This window comes from Oryctolagus cuniculus, chromosome 15 (genome assembly GCF_051225735.1).
Source record: "Oryctolagus cuniculus isolate XC-2025 breed Fujian yellow rabbit chromosome 15, ASM5122573v1, whole genome shotgun sequence".
NCBI lineage: Eukaryota > Metazoa > Chordata > Mammalia > Lagomorpha > Leporidae > Oryctolagus > Oryctolagus cuniculus.
Genome location: NC_142881.1, coordinates 64,772,863 through 64,790,288, shown reverse-complemented (window position 1 = coordinate 64,790,288; position 17,426 = coordinate 64,772,863). Strand labels below are relative to the sequence as shown.

Sequence of the window (17,426 nt, the reverse complement as noted above, 5' to 3'; positions counted from 1 at the left end):
TTTGAAGGCTAAAAGCCAAAAATATGTAACCAACTTAGTACAACGTCTAAGTTATTTACTCTACTTCTTTGCGTGCAATGCATATATTTACACAAATTTCATCAGTGGGAATTTCACTCCAAGTCTTTTTTTTTTTTTTTTAAAGATTTATTTATTTGAAAGGCAAAGTTCAAGGGGGAGGGGGGAGTGACAGAGAGAGAGAGAGAAAGATATCTTCCACTTGCTGGTTTACTCCAAAAGGGAGCTGGAGCTAGGCCAGGCTAACGCCAGGAGCTTCATCTGGGTCTCGCACATGAGTGGCAGGAGTCCATGTACTTGGGACATCTCTCATTGTTTTCCCAGGTGCATTAGCAGGGAGCTGGATTGGAAGAGGAGCAACTAAGACTTAAAATGGCACTCATATGGGATGCCGGCTTACTGCACTGTGCCACAACACCAGCTCCACCCCATCTCTTAACAAGTATGTCGGCCGGCGCCGTGGCTCACTAGGCTAATCCTCCGCCTAGCGGCGCTGGCACACCAGGTTCTAGTCCCGGTTGGGGCGCCGGATTCTGTCCCGGTTGCCCCTCTTCCAGGCCAGCCCTCTGCTGTGGCCAGGGAGTGCAGTGGAGGATGGCCCAGGTGCTTGGGCCCTGCACCCCATGGGAGACCAGGAAAAGCACCTGGCTCCTGGCTCCTGCCATCGGATCAGCGCGGTGCGCCGGCCGGCAGCGCGCTGGCCGTGGCGGCCATTGGAGGGTGAACCAACGGCAAAGGAAGACCTTTCTCTCTGTCTTTCTCTCTCACTGTCCACTCTGCCTGTCAAAAAAAAAAAAAAAGTATGTCAAGACTAGAAGTTCTTTCATTCCACACTTAGTGAAACAGCAGTTAGCTAGCTAAAGCCCAGCTCTCTAAACAGCATACCACAGAAAAAGTTCTGGAGTGTTTTAAGAGTCTGAGTTCCCTAACTTTTCTTTGCAAATTTATGAGCAAGAAATTACAGATGGTTGATTTTGCTTTTGTTTTAATGGCAAAAAGAATAGGAAACAGTGCATCTCCATAGTTAAATTTATACTCTAGAGAGAAAATGTGACTAAAAGAGAGCAAAGGGGTAGGAAGGGCAGAACACCTGCCTGACAACAAGAACCAACCGGCTGTAATCAAGAGTCCTGAGCACAGAGCACTCTTCTAGGGAAGGAACCTCTAGAGAAAAATCAACTAATCTCTGATATTTGCTCACAAAGTACTGCTACTTCTTTTGATACTGTCAGAATGCTGTTTTATTATGTAAAATATATATATATATATATATATCTCACTGTCATGACCAGGACATAGGATTTAATGAAAGGGCTGGGCCCAAAAAAGCCAGAAAGCAAAAACGCTGCAGATCAACTTTAAGATATCTTTATCTCTTGCCATATGGTCAAGGAAAGAAAGATCCTTTAACAAAGAATTCATGACTCACAGTATGAGACTACACTGTAACCAGTAGTTACACTCAAGCAATATATCAACACCTGGTCTAAATCATTAAATTTTTAAAAGACACTCCCGAAAAGAGAATGCAAAATCCAAATGCCACTTTCAGATAGGAGACAACATAATCGCACGTTATGAATTTAGTAAGTGGCCTGCATAGTTGAAATGACTCTGAAACGGAGAAACCGCAACCCAAAATAGCCTGAACACTTTTGTTATCTCAAACAATGGGCATTTAGCCATTCATTCCTCCCTCTCAGTATATATTCTATTTGCTTCAGTCAAAGCCGATTATAAATTCAATGAGAGTGCTGAAATTTGGCTGTGCCAGATGTCTGAAAGCTGTGGATAAGAAATACTAGTTGCACAATAATTTTCCTATTTTATAGCAAAAAAAAAAAAGTTGGGCATTATGTTGAGTCAATTTTAAAATTAATATCGCACTATGACCAGAACAGGCACAGTCCCTGCCTCTAAGGAACCTACAACCCAGTGAAGAAGACCAACACTGAATGAGTGTCCTAACAGAACATAGGCAGGCTGGGGAACTGGCATTGTTGTATAGCAGGTCAAGTCACTGCCTAACCCAGCCCAGGCTGTTGTGGCCAGCTAGGGAGTGAATCAGTGGAATGAAGATGTCTCTCTCTCTCTGAATCTGTAACTCTGACTTTCAAATAAATATAATTCTTTAAAAAAAATACACATGCTAATGGGGACTGCGGATAATGAGAATGTTCCCACTCCACTCCCTTCTTGAGATGCAGTAAAGAAAGAGGGAATTATCAGAAGGCTTTTAAAATATTACACCCTCAATTACGATATAATAAAGCATAAGCATTTTACAACTACGGCCATAATTAAATAAGTATAATAAATGACCAGGCTACTTTGGGAGGGTAGCTTTGCTCATGACTATACCAATAATGCCACTGATCAGCCTACTTCTTTAAAATACATATACACACATACATACACACACACACACACACACACAAGAAATATTAAAACCCAAATGAGATCTATCCTCATCAAAGCAGTTACTCTAAAGCTGTTATACCGTTATATAACTCTAATATGTTGCCCTTCCTCCAGAACTGTAACTGTTGTTGGCATCAAAGGCCTTTTACAGCTGGCGCCGTGGCTCACTAGGCTAATCCTCCGCCTTGCAGCGCCGGCACACCGGGTTCTAGTTCCGGTTGCCCCTCTTCCAGGCCAGCTCTCTGCTGTGGCCAGGGAGTGCAGTGGAGGATGGCCCAAGTCCTTGGGCCCTGTACCCCATGGGAGACCAGGAGAAGCACCTGGCTCCTGCCTTCGGATCAGCGCAGTGCGCTGGCCACAGCGCCCTGGCCGTGGCAGCCATTGGAGGGTGAACCAACGGCAAAGGAAGACCTTTCTCTCTGTCTTTCTCTCTCACTGTCCACTCTGCCTGTCAAAAAAAAAAAAAAAAAAAAAAAGGCCTTTTACTTTGTCCATCTGGAATTACACCATTGCTACTTTTAAAACAGCTTTAGGGGGCTGGCGTAGCAGGTAAAGCTGCCACCTGCGGCCCTAACATCCCATATGGGCTCCAGTTCCTGCCCTGGCTGCTCCACTTCTGATTCAGCTACCTGCTATTGGCATGAGAAAGCAGCAAAAGCTAGCCCATGTGCTTGGGCCCCTGCACCCACATGGGAGAGCTGGAGGAAGCTCCTGGCTCCTGACTTCGGATCGACCCAGCTCTGGCCATCAAGGCCATTTGAGGAGTGATCCAGCAGATGGAAGATCTCACTGTCTCTCTCATTCTCTCTCTCTCTAACTCTCAAATAAATAAATAAATCTTAAAAAAAAAAAAAAAAACAGCTTCAGAAAAGCCTAACTTTCCACTGTGTAGATACAAACAAACATTCAAATCGGGGCTCCACTGAAATTAAAAACATAGTTACAGAAACATATACAATCTCCAAACATCTTCTGTTCTGTCAGTCACATGAGTAAATATTTAAGAGTTACTCGAGCTGACACTGTGGCGAAGCAGGTTAAGCCGTCACTTGCAATACCAGTTCAAGTCCCAACTACTCCATTTTTGATCCAGCTCCCAGTTAATGCACCTGGGACAGCAGCAGCAGATGGCCCAAGTGCTTGGATCCCTGCACCCAGGTGGGAGACCCAAAAGAAGCTCCTGGCTCGTGGCTTTGGCCTGGCTCAGCCTCAGCCATTGCAGCCATTTGGGGAGTGAACCAATGGATGGAAGACTTCTTTGTCTCTTTCTCTCCCCCTCTAACTCTGCCTTTCAAATAAATAAATCTTTAATATATATATTAAATATTATGGACATAAACTTCACATCTTATTAGATCTCTTTTGATCTGGGGTCAGTTTTTCAAATGAAATTTCATGATTTCTCAAAGAAGCTACAAATTTAGTTTAAATACTATTTAGTTCTAAAAAGACTTCAAGCTAAGCAGTCATATATAGTACAAAAATGCTTTATTTGTTTTGCAGGCATGAATACTTTTATGCTGATCTGTATCTACTCTTATTTATCAGAAAAAGAAATGCCAGGACTGGCACTGTGGTGCAGCAGGTTAAAGCCCTGGCCTGAGGCACCAGCATTCCATATAGGCACTGGTTCTAGTCCTAGCTGCTCCTCTTCCAATCCAGCTCTCTGCTATGGACTGGGAAAGCAGTGGAAGATGGCCCAAGTCCTTGGGCCCCTGTACCCATGAGGGAGACCCGGAAGAAGCTCCTGGCTCCTGGCTTCAGGTCGGTGCAGCTCCGGCCATTGCAGCCATCTGGGGAGTGAACCAGCGGATGGAAGACCCACCTCTATCTCTGCCTCTACTTCACTCTCTGTGTAACTCTGGCTTTCAAATAAATAAATCTTTAAAAAAAGAAAAAAGAAAAAGAAATGCCATGAAATTGAGTATGGCTATGAAAACACCTACCTTCTCATCAGTCTTCTCATTTAAACCCTTCATGCAGGCTATGCCAAAGCCAGGTTCTAAACAGATACTGCTGCCAGGCCCAGAGTGAATGGAAACTCTAGGACTAACAGCATCCTTGGTACATGTGATTCTAGGTGGAAACCTCCACTGATACTGTACAACTTTTCTCTAAGTGGATGTAGAAGGGTGGAGTAGAAAAAACTAGAGAATCAGAGTTTGAGTCCAGGCTAACTTGTTATGCCACTATGGGCAACTTACTTCTCTGAACTACAAATAGTGCGCTCATCTGGGAAATGGGGACAACAGCAAAACCTATTCAAGGATTTCTATGAGATTATAAATGGGAGAGTATTTTATGAACTAAAGAATTATACAAACATGGGTGTGAGCATTCTGGTACTGCAGATTAAACCACCACTTAGGACGCCAGCATTCCATATCATAGTGCCTGGAATCAAGTCTTGCATCTGCTTCCAATCCAGCTTCCTGCTAATGCACACAGGAAAGGTAGCAGATGATAGCTCAAGTACTTGAGTTTCTGCCTCCTTTGTGGGAGACCCAGATGGAGTTCCTGGCTCTGCGGCTTCAGTCTATCCCAATCCTGGCTGTTGTGGGCATTTGAAGCATGAACCAGAAAAAGGATAACCTCCCTGTTCTGTCACTTCCTCTCTCTCTGTACTATGCCTTTCAAATAAGTAAATAGTTTATTTTTTTTTAAAAAAAAGGAAAGAATTATACAAATGTTCTTATTATCTACTTTTATTATTTTCTTAATATAATAATCACCTATTAATTTTTAAAACTAAAAAATAAAGAAAAATATTAAGAAAAAACACTCACAGGCTCAATACTCAAACATTATTTATTTTGTTGATGGTGTTATTTGACTAAAGTAAGTACAATAACAAACAAAATTAAACCAAAAATAATTTCAGATGTTAATTCTGATCATTACAAATGACAAAATTAATTACTCATCTCTTTTTAAAAGCAAAGTACCCTATTCCATCTATCAGTTTAAAATGAAGACAACGCTGTTAATTGTTCCAGAGCTGGTCCCAAGAGCATATGATATATGGTTAAGGCCCATAAAAGTCAAGGCCACAAAACATCCCAAAATAAATATTGCATGAGCCCAAGAAGTGGTTACAAAATACACCCTCACACACAATGAAGAAGGCAAAGAATCTGAAGCCCCATTAATAAAACTGACATGACTATAACAGTCACATCAAAGACTGACAGATTTCTATGGTTCAATTCAACGGAAAAGAAAAATTTATATCATACTACCAGATGGGCAAAGACTTCTATCTTTTGAATCCCACGATTCTTAGAATTTCTTATACTGCTCCTCTGTTTCCTTTCCCAGACTTCTCCTTCCTACCTCCTCTCCCTTGTTTCATTACTGCAATGGACTCGCCCTGTGTGTTTAAAATGGCTTTATTCCATACAATGGAATATTATTCTGTAACAAAAGGGAACGAAGTTCTAATACATGCTATACCACAAATGAACCCTGAAAACCTGATGCTAAGTGAGAGAAGCCTGACACAAAGGGGCACATACTGCAAGATACCATTACATGCAATGTTCAGAAAAGGCAAATCCACAAGTAGCCCAGCCATTGCTAGTGCTGGGGATGTGGGTGAGGAGAGAGAATAGTGACTACTAATGGCTATGTGGTTTATTTTAGAGAGGTTAAAAAAGTCCTAAAATTAGATTGCAGTGATGGCTGCATAGCACTGTCATTATACCAAAAATACTGAGTTGTACACTTGAAACTGTAAATTTTTATCAATAAATCTGCTACCAAAATAGTTCTGTTCTGTTTCTCTGCCTCTCAAATAAATAAGTAAATAAAATTTAAACCAAATTAAATTAATAAAAAGTAAGGGACAGAAATTTAGTCTAGCAGTTAAGATACCTGTATCCTATGTTGGAGTACCTGGGTTCAGTATCTGGTTCTGCTCCTAACCCCAGCTTGCTATTAATACAAACCCCAGGGGGGCCAGCACTGTGGCACAGTAGGTTAAGCCTCTGCCTGCAGAGCCTGCTGGCATCCCATATGCCTACCAGTTTGAGTCCTAGCTGCTCCACTTCTAATCCAGCTCCCTGCTAATGTGCCTGGGAAAGCAGTGGAGGACGGCCCACATGTTTGGGCCCCTGCACCCACGTGGGAGACCTGGAAGAAGCTCCTGGCTTTGGATCATCCCAGCTCCAGCAGTAGCAGCCATTTGGGGAGTGAACCAGTGGATGGAAGATCTCCTTCTCTGTCTCTACCTCTCTCTCTCTGTAATTCTGCCCTCTCTAGTAAATAAGTAAATCTTAAAAAAAAAAAAAAAAACAGACCCTGAGAGGCAACAGTGATAGTTCAGATAGTTGGGTTCCTCCCACTGACATGGGAGACCTGGATTGAGTCCTAAGCTACCAGCTTCAGTCCAGCCAAGCTCCTGCCACTTAGGTATTTGGGGAATGAACTAGCAGAAAAGAGTGTTCATTCTGCTTCTGAAATAAATCAATTAAAATAAGTAAATACATACATAAATGGCCTTGTTCGGGATCTTTAGTAGAAAATAAGGACATGTAAATAAATATTTGCATCCTACTCCCTCTCTAATTGCAAAGTGAAAGTGATGACTCAGTATTCAAACAGGTTGAGCGTCCCTAATCCAAAAACCCAAAAATCTGAAATGTTTCAAAATCCAAAAACACTGACATGACACTACAAGTGGAAAATTCCATACCTGACCTCATGCAGTGAGTAGCAGTCAAAACACAGATGCACTAAAAATACTATCTAAAATTACCTTCAGGCTATGTGTATAATGTGTATCTGAAAATAAATTATTTCATGTTTAGACTTGGGTCCCCTTGCCAAGATATGTATATGTAAATATTCAAAAAATTTTTAAAAAATCCAAAATCTAACATTTCTGGACCCAAACATTTTAGATAAGGGATACTCAACCTGTGTACTATGTGCATAAAGTGACCAGACTATTTTGCATAGCAACTATACACAAAATTACAAATAAAAATATATAATACAAAAAATACAAATATAATATACAAATTTAAATAAATCCTGCCTCCCAAAGGGCCCTTAATAAGTCAAAACGTGGTGCTCAGATTCTTGAAAATTGTATGCCTTTGCCTTCATAGTTTCTTACCACATCTTTATTATTTTCTTTTTTAGAAACAGCTTTCATTATTTTATTTTATTTTATTTTATAACAGGCAGAAAGACACACACAAAAAATCTTCCATCTGCTGGTTCACTCCCCAAATGTCCACAATAACCTGCGTTTGGACAGGCAGAAGCCAGGAGTTAGAAACTGCATCTGGGTCTCCCACATGGATGGCAGGAATCCAACAACTTGAGCCACCGCTGCTGCCTACCAGGGTGCACATTAGCAGGAGCTGGAATCTGGTGCAGGGCCAGGACTCAAATCCAAGTACTCCAAAGTGGGATGTAGTTGTCCCAAACGTTTAAGGTATTGCACCATATGTCTGTCCCTTACCACATCTTAAAGAGTTCAAATGTTATTTTCCTCATGAAGCTTTCCTGATGCTCCCATCAAAAGTAATCTCATCTTCTGAATTCCCAAAGTACTTTACTTCCTCAATGCCAGTCAAGGAGTTTCCTTTTTTTTTTTTGACAGGCAGAGTGGACAGTGAGAGAGAGAGACAGAGAGAAAGGTCTTCCTTTGCCGTTGGTTCACCCTCCAATGGCCGCCGCGGCCAGCGCACTGCAGCCGGCGCACCACACTGATCCGAAGGCAGGAGCCAGGTACTTCTCCTGGTCTCCCATGGGGTGCAGGGCCCAAGCACCTGGGTCATCCTCCACTGCACTCCCTGGCCACAGCAGAGAGCTGGCCTGGAAGAGGGGCAACCGGGACAGAATCCGGCACCCTGACCGGGACTAGAACCTGGGACTAGAACCTGGTGTGCCGACGCCGCAAGGCGGAGGATTAGCCTAGTAAGCCTCGGCGCCGGCCCAGTCAAGGAGTTTCAATTCAATATCACCCTCATTCTGCCCAGTGCTGTACTTACTGCTTTGACATTCAAAGGGGTCCCAATAACCACCTGTTTCATAAGTGAGCGATCGTGCTCAACAACCAATAATTTCATTTCTATCTATTAAATTTTAATTTTGGAAATATCCACAAGTCTTTTAGTAGTTAGCTAAGGCCCACTTCAGTTAAAATGTACAGTTTCTTGACCAAAGTAAAACTAGTTTAGCATATATACGTACAAAATCTGAAACAAAGTCCCTAAGAGAAGCCCTGGAATTAAGACATAACCTCCTAAGGTAACTTAGGAGACATACAGATTACATAAATTCCAGAATATTTGTTCAAAAATCAGTTTTATTATTTTATGATCATGTTTCTACTAACAAGTTCTATTATCTCTTTTGATATACTTAAAATTAGGGGCCGGCACCATGGCTCACTTGGTTAATCCTCTGCCTGAGGTGCCGGCATCCCATATGGGCACCGGTTCTAGTCCCGGTTGCTCCTCTTCCAGTCCAGCTCTCTGCTGTGGCCCGGGAGGGCAGTGGAGGATGGCCCAAGTGCTTGGGCCCTGCACCCGCATTCCCAGGAGGAAGCACCTGGCTCCTGGCTTCGGATCAGGCGGTGCGCCGGCCATAGCGGCCATTTGGGGGGTGAACCTACAGAAAGAAGACTTTTCTCTCTGTCCTTGTCTCTAACTCACTGCCTGTCAAATAAAAATAAATAAGTAAATAAATATTTTTTTAAAAACTTAAATTTAATTACTTTTCCATTTTCTCTGCCACACCCAAAGTCTGGATCTTCATTTCTTCATAACCAACCAATCTTAAATCTTCTAATTTCTCTCAATTCCCATACTTCCTACTTTCCTTCAACAATATTTATCAAGCCATTCTTGTGTGACAACATTGAGAGTAAGAACTGGAGTGCATACAAAGAAATACTAAACAAGGCCTGTTCTCCAGACACAATCTAGCTGGAACTTGAGTCACACAGGATCTACATGTTTAAAGGCCACACTTGAAACTGAGAATCCATAGCAGCGGGTAGGTCCTCTGGCCTTCCCCAGAAAACAATCCACACAGTCTTCATCACACACCATCCTTATCCTCCCACTCCTACTTTCTTCATCTTAAACTCCCTATGTCATGTACCAATTTCTCCACTCTGTCCAACTTGCCTCGCCAGCTGTGATCAAGACAATCTACCTGCTGAAATCTGGAAAGGTAATTCACAAGCACCTTTGGTCACAACTATCAGCATAATCCTCCCCACTTTCTCCCTGCTAATTCATATCTACCACTAATCTTGCATCCCTTCTTTTATGTGTTGGGAAATATGCAATACTATGTATTTTTTCAGCTTATTACTAGCCTTATTTCTCTTGTATATGTCTTACAATATCTATTAGAGTTTCCTATCCAAAGGTATAAATCAAAATCACTTATAGAGCTTCTGAAAAATATAAAAGGTAGGGGCCAGCATTATGGCACATGGTATTAAGCTGCCATCTGCAAAGCCAGCCTCCCATATGGTGCTGGTTCAAGTCTTGGTTGCTCCACTTCCAATCTAGCTCTCTGCTAATGCACCCGGGAAATCAGCAGAAGATGGCCCTAGTATTTGGGCCCCTGCTACCCATGTGGGAGACCTGGACGGAGTTCCAGGCTCCTGGCTTCAGCCTGGCCCAGTACTAACCATTGTGGCAATTTGGGGAATAATCCAATAGAATGCATTGTCTGTCTGTCTGTCCCACTTTCTCTTTGTGTGTCTCTTCTATCTATTAAAAAAAAAAAATCATGGGGCCAGCACTATAGCATAGTAGGTTGCACCACCATCTGCAGGGCCAGCATCCCATATGGGCCCCTGTTCAAATCCCAGCTGATGCACCTGGGAAAGCAATGGAAGATAACCCAAGTGCTTGGGCCTCCACACTCACATGGGAGACTCAGATGAAGCTCCTGGCCCTTGGCTTCGGATAAGCCCAGCTCTGGCCATTGCAGCCATCTGGAGAGTGAACCAGCAGGCAGAAGATCTCTCTCTCTCCTTTTTATCTCTCCCTCTCTCTGTAAATCTGATTTTCAAATGAACAAATAAATCTTTAAAAAAAAAAATACAAAGGCCTTGACTGTACTCCCTGGGGAGTTCCTCAGTCTGGGCTGCAAGCTGGACATCTTTATTTCTAAAAGGCCTCACTGGTGATTCTCAGGCATGCTCTGAGCAAAGAACAACTGATTTATTACAATGCTCTCTATACAGCATTCAATGCTTATTAATTCATGGCATGGAAGCTCATAAATAACTTTTCTCTAAATAGCCTAACCAGATATCAACCCCTAGACTACACTAGCTCTGTTCCAAGTGCAACATGTGGTTTTAAGATTTCATTTCCTGAAGTACTACATGGAGGGACACAATTACCTTGTCTCTTTACATTGTTTCCCATTTGTTGAAAAATGGAGGCCTGGAATGCAGCCATGTTAGACAACACTACATAAGAATGTACTCTGGAGTCTTTAGACTAAGATTGGTTATAATAAGAACAAGAACTATGTAGAACTAGACATTCTGAACGAACACAGTATTCTTACTGTGTAGACTCTTACTGAATCTGTGCAGAATAAACTTGTAGTTAGACAGTGGTGCCTCCTGAACTGCTTAAGGCAGTCCCGGAGCTCCTTAAGACTCAGGAAGACTTTCAGTTGCTGAAGTGTCTCTAAGTGCACCCAAGTGCTCTAATCAGATAACTAACCCCCGCCCCACCCAGACCCACAGTGGCCTCCAACCTCCCAACCACCGAACTCACACTATTGACACAGTACAAAGAGGGAGCAGCACGAACTTTCTCCAAAGTTTCTGCTAACAAGCAGCAGCAGCCTGAGTCACCCACGGGGACATTAAGTGTGACATTAGGCAGGGGAGTGTTAGCAGACTGGTCGCAGCACCTCTTTTCCCATTTCAGAAGCGGGCCCCACCTCCTCCAGGAATCACTTCGGTTATTAGTCACAGCTGTGGATCGCCGGGGTCTGCAGAGTCACTCCACCACCAGCAAAGTTGCCGGCTGGGGAGGGGACGCCCCAGCCCCCTCTCTCTCCGGCGGGGGCCCGCAGATCCCAGATTCCACAGGCCTCTCCCAGCAGCTCCATCTTGCTTCCTGCCAGGAGGAGGGGCCCGCGGAGGAGGGCCCCAGAGTCTGGAAAGGCCCCCGGTGGGAGGAAGCGCTTTGACAGCAGGTAAACGCAGGTGGAAATCGCCGCCGGAGGGAATAAAACGAAAGGCCGCAGGGTGAAGGGAGAGGGAAAATGCGGTTCCCGATCAGGAATTACTGCATAAAGGTGAGAGTGCCAGAGGTGTGAACAGTTCAAACGCCCGGGAGCAGGGAGGAGGCGGCGGCAGGGAGACGAGTGGGCAGTAAAACAAGGAGGGGAGGAGAGGCTAGACGCGGAGAGAAGTGTTAGAAGGGACAGAGCAACGTGGCTCAAATAAGAAGCCCTGGAAGGAACGGAAGGGAATCCATAGGCAAGCCCGCCGCCCCACCCCCAGGCCAGAATGGGGAGGCCTAAAAAGGAGCCCAGAGCAAGGTAGTAACCGAGAAAGCGGACAGCCAGCGGAGGGCCAGGGGCAGTCAGACGTCCTAACGAGTATTTTTTGAACCATACGCTGTGTTAGGCGCCCTACAAATAATACCTTGCCGAATCCTCACAACAAACCAGCAAGGCAGGCTTTATTTCAATTGCCCCCATTTTACGGATGAGGAAACTGAGGCCAGGAGAGGCTCGGGGGATTGTTCAAGGTCACGCAGCACGGAACAGGCATGGGAACCCACGGGGTCTGGCGCGAGCTGCCTGAGGGGTGCAGCAAGGCGGACCGGGACCCCAGGGGCTGCTCCCGCCCCGGCTCCCGCCCCAGGCCCAGTGCGCTCACCCGGACGAGGTTGCTGACGGCCGCCTGTACAGCGGCCACGGGCGCGGTGAGGTCAGGGATGGCTTTGCCGTCCACCTCGCCCTCCTCGTGCATGATCACCAGGTGCGAGATCTGCTGCGCCACCGGCTCCAGGATGCTCTCGATCGTGCGTGTGTGAAACACCGGCATCTCGGCGGTGAGCGGGGCGGCGAACCGCGGGCAACAGAGAACTAGGAACGGCGGGGCCGGCAACCGGCGGAGAGACTGACTCGGAGCGGCGACTACGGAGTCGGGGCTTCCCTCAGCGTAACCAGCCTCACGGGCGCCCCGCCCCCTCACGTCGCCGCGCCCAATGGAAGCGCCTCTCAGACCTGGGACGCCACTCCTATTGGTCCCTCTTCGAGAAGCTCCGCCCTTGCCACCGCGCCGCCAAGGCCCCGCCCCGCCCCCATTCCCTAGGGAGGGGCCTGGGATTGGGGTTGCGCCTCAGGGATTGAGACCGGATTCCCGAGCCCTAACGCCGGGCGCTCCTTATAAGGGCATGGTGGGAACGGAGCGTGCGGCTCGAGTCGGATGGCCCCGCCTCCCCGGGCCGCCTCCCGCCTCGGATCTGCAGAGCTCCGCCCCTCTGCAGAATCACCTCAGCTGGGCGGAATCTCCACACCTCCCGCGGCTCTAGAGTCTGAGGAGAGCCAGACCCTAGGTCCACCCCGCCCCCTCCCCAACTTTTCCTACACCCGAGACTGTGAAAATACTCCTTCCATGTTCTCTCAGTGGTAGAGGGAAACGTTTGTGGTTAAAGAGATTCCAACAACAGAAGTGCGCCTAGAAACGCGAGTCTCCCATTGATTTATACAGACTCCACCCACTGCTCTCACACGTACTCGCTGCTAACATCCCATGTGTAACCTTCTAGACCTTTATGCATTGTACATTTTGGTTTTTTTTATTCTTATTTATTTATTTGAAACTCAGAGTTACACAGAGAGGAGAGGGGAGGGGAGGGGGAGGGCAGGGGGAGGGGGAGAGGAGGGGGAAGGGGAGGGGGAGGTCTTCCACCGCTGGACCTGCGCTGATCCGAAGCCAGGAGCCAGGAGCTTCCTTCGGGTCTCCCATGCGGGTGAAGGGGCCCAAGCACCTGGGCCATCTTCCACTACTTTCCCGGCCATAGCAGAGAGCTGGATCAGAAGAGGAGCAGCCGGGACTGGAACCGGCCCCCATATGGGATGCCAGCACTGCAGGAGGCGGCGTCACCTGCTACACCATAGCACCCTACATGTATATTTTGTAAGTCAATGAGATTAAACATTTGCATGCAGCTAGGTATTTTTCTCCTTAATTATGTAATTCCTTGATTATCTTTCTTTGTTGGTGCACATAAATCAACCTCCTTTTTAATGACTGTGATGTATTCCATGTCATGGAATAAAGCAATTTATCTTTTTAAAACATTTATTTATGTATTTGAGAGGCAGAGTTTACAGAGAAGTCTTCCATCCGCTGGTTCACTCCCCAGATGGCTGCAACGGTTAGAGCTGTGCCAGGAGCCAGGAGCTTCTTTCAGGTGTCCCATGTGGGTGCAGGGGCACAAGCACTAGGCCACCTTCAGCTGCTTTCCTAGGCTGTTAGCAGAGAGCTGGTTAGGAAGTAGAGCAGCGGGGACTCAAATTGGCACCCATATTGGATGCCAGCACCTGCTACGCCACAGCGCCAGCCCAAATAAAGCAATTTATATGACCCATTTCCAGCTAATGGACTTAGGTTACATTTTATTTTTTGCTGTTAAAATATAATTCTGGGCCGGCGCCGCAGCTCACTAGGCTAATCCTCCACCTTGCAGCGCTGGCACACCGGGTTCTAGTCCCGGTCGGGGCGCCGGATTCTGTCCCGGTTGCTCCTCTTCCAGGCCAGCTCTCTGCTGTGGCCAGGGAGTGCAGTGGAGGATGGCCCAAGTCCTTGGGCCCTGCACTCCATGGGAGACCAGGAGAAGCACCTGGCTCCTGCCATCGGATCAGCGTGGTGCGCTGGCCGAGGCGGCCATGGGAGGGTGAACCAACGGCAAAGGAAGACCTTTCTCTCTGTCTCTCTCTCTCACTGTCCACTCTGTCAAAATAAATAAATAAATAAATAAATAAATAAATAAATAAATAAAATTCTGGGAGCTGGCATTTGTTACGTGATTTAGGCGTCACTTGGAAGCTGGCATCTGCTATAGGAGCATCTGGTTCCCGATTCCTGAAGGCAGCAGGTGATGGCTCAAGTACCTAGGGTTCCTTTCACCCACATGGGAGACCCAGGTAGAATAAGGGGCTCCTGGCTTCTGCCTGGCCCAGCTGGGTTATCTTGGGCATTTGGGAGCAAACCAGAGGATGTAAGATTCTCTCTCTCTCTCTTTCTCTCCCTACCATCTCTCCCCATCTTTCTACATTTCAAATAAATAAAAAATTTTAAGTTGACTCTTTGAAAAGATCAACAAAATTGACAAACCTGAAAAAAAAATCTGTGTGAACATCATTGTATTTTTCTCTGTTGTACTTATCTAGGACAGATGCCTATAAGTGAAGTGAAAATGCAAAAGTATGTACATTTTACATTTTGGAAGTGAGACCAAATCAACCACTTCTCTCATGGCGTGCTTTGTGCAGGACATCTTTAGTGTCTTCTTCACCTCAAGTTCTCTTTTGCACAAGCGTCTCCTTTCTGAGGTAAACATTCTCATTAATGCTTCTAGGCAAAAGATCCTCAAATATACTGAAAATATTTCCCAAGGGCCCATGTTTTGCCAAGAGATTAAACTATGTGTGTTCCTGTGCAGTTTTAAAGCTGGTTTTGTCTAGTAATATATATTCCATTTCTGATGTGCCTGTTGCCAGATCCTGGACTTTTCCTTCTCATAGTATCTTCACTTTTTCTTAGTGCTTTTATGTCTATTGTCATTTGACTTATGTATTGCTCCATTGTAAGCTAATATTTATTTGGTACTTTCTAAATTCTAGGCACTGGGATAATCCCTTATTTAGATTAAGGTGTATGCAGCAAAAACTATTTTATCATCTGTTTTACAGATGAGGAAAACAAGACTCTGCAGTTTGTCTAAGATTACACAGAGCATCAGCTACTCAATTTGTAGGGACCAATGCAAAATGAACAAATGTGTCCCTTGTTCAAAATGCAGGAAAAGACTGAAAAGATACTAAAATGTAAAAGCTTCTTTATTTCCTCACTGGTCTCTCCCTACTTGTCATGGTATTTTTTTCTTTAAGATTTATTTATTTATTTGGAAGTCAGAGTTACACAGAGAGAGAAGGAGAGGCAGAGAGAGAGAGAGACAGAGGTCTTCCATCCACTAGTTCACTCCTCAGTTGGCCACAATGGCCAGAACTGCACCGATCTGAAGCCAGGAGCCAGGGGCCTCCTCCAGGTCTCCCGCATAGGTGCAGGGGCCCAAGGACTTGGGACATCTTCCACTGGTTTCCCAGGCTATAGCAGAGCTGGATTGGAAGTGGAGCAGCTGGGACTTGAACTGATGCCCATATGGGATTTTGGCACTGCAGGCAGAGGCTTTACCCACTATGCCACAGCACCAGCAGCCCCCATCATGGTATTTTTTATTTGCTAGTTATTGTCATACACCCTGGGCAGGGGGATATTTTTTGTTAAGTGTAGACCCTTACAGGAACTTATAGGCCCATGAAACCCACTGGCTCCCAGGGTTCCTCTCTCTCTGTTCCCCAGCAAGGGGGAAGGAAGCCACATTAGACTTCTCCACTTCCCACAGGCCTGCCTCCTGCACAGTAGATGGGTGACCTCTAAAGGTGTTATAGTTTCCACTGGTGTCAGTCAATAACTGGATTGAGAATAGGTAAAACGCTTCCTGCCCCACCCCCCACCAAGTCCTCCATCAAGCATGCTGTTGTATTGTTAGCCCTGACCAGGAATGGCCAACCCCATGCCTCACCCCTAGACACCATAGGGAGTACACATTGGACCCTGAACAAGGTGTGGAGGGCAGAAGGCAACAGTGATCAGTGAGGAGGGCAGCATGGAGGAGGCTGGGCAGGGTCAGGGGGCCAGAGGACAGGGGAGCAAGCGGCTGAAAACCCAGCAAAGGCAGGTGGCAGAAGACAGATCTGAATATAAAGTGAGACTGCAAGTCCTAATGCATGCATGGTCCTATTAGATGTTCCATCTATAATACATGCTCCAAGATAACATTGTTAAGAACTGGGGCCCAGGGCCGGTGCCGTGGCTCACTAGGCTAATCCTCCACCTTGCGGCGCCGGCACCCCGGGTTCTAGTCCTGGTCAGGGCGCCGGATTCTGTCCCGGTTGCCCCTCTTCCAGGCCAGCTCTCTGCTGTGGCCAGGGAGTGCAGTGGAGGATGGATGGCCCAAGTGCTTGGGCCCTGCACCCCATGGGAGACCAGGAGAAGCACCTGGCTCCTGCCATTGGATCAGCGTGGTGCGCCGGCCACAGCGCGCCAACCACGGCGGCCATTGGAGGGTGAACCAACGGCAAAGGAAGACCTTTCTCTCTGTCTCTCTCTCTCACTGTCCACTCTGCCTGTCAAAAAAAAAAACAAAAAAAAAAAAACAAAAAACAAAAAAAACGAACTGGGGCCCAGTGTTGTAGCACAGCAGGTTAAGCTGCCACCTCCAATGCTAACATCATATATGAAAGCGCCAATTGGACTTCTGGCTTCTTCTTCTCTGATCCAGCTCCCTGCTAATGTGCTTAGGAAATCAGCAGAAGGAGTCCAAAGTACTTGGGCCTCTGCCACCATGTAGGAGACTCAGATGAGTTCCAAGCTCCTGGCTTTAGCCTGGTCACTCCTAGCTGTTGCAACCATTTAGGGAGTAAACCTGTGGACAAAAGATCTCTCCCTGTCTCTTCCTCAATCTCTGTTTCTCTCTTTTAAATAAATAAAATAAATCTTTTAAAATTAGAAATTAAGACAGGGTGGTGACACTTCATCCACCAATTGTCCTCATTGACTCTCTGTTTTTTTTTTTTTTTAAGATTTATTTATTTGAAAGTCAGAGTTACACAGAGAGAGGAGAGGCAGAGAGAGAGAGAGAGAGGTCTTCCATCCTCTGGTTCACTCCCCAGGTGGCCGCAATGGC

At 45.9% G+C, this 17,426-nt stretch overlaps 1 protein-coding gene across 4 annotated transcripts in view; it reads right to left on the bottom strand.

Moving 5' to 3' along the window:
- The window catches only part of VCL (vinculin), a 131,097-nt gene extending 118,227 nt beyond the window's left edge, over positions 1-12,870 (bottom strand). For all 4 annotated transcript variants that reach the window (XM_089313491.1, XM_089313492.1, XM_002718405.6 and 1 more), the window contains exon 1: positions 12,326-12,870. In XM_089313491.1, coding sequence (XP_089169617.1) covers positions 12,326-12,493 — 168 coding nt within the window. In that variant the 5' untranslated portion in view covers positions 12,494-12,870. The remainder of the gene's footprint in view (positions 1-12,325) is intronic.
- Positions 12,871-17,426: the final 4,556 nt, after the last annotated feature.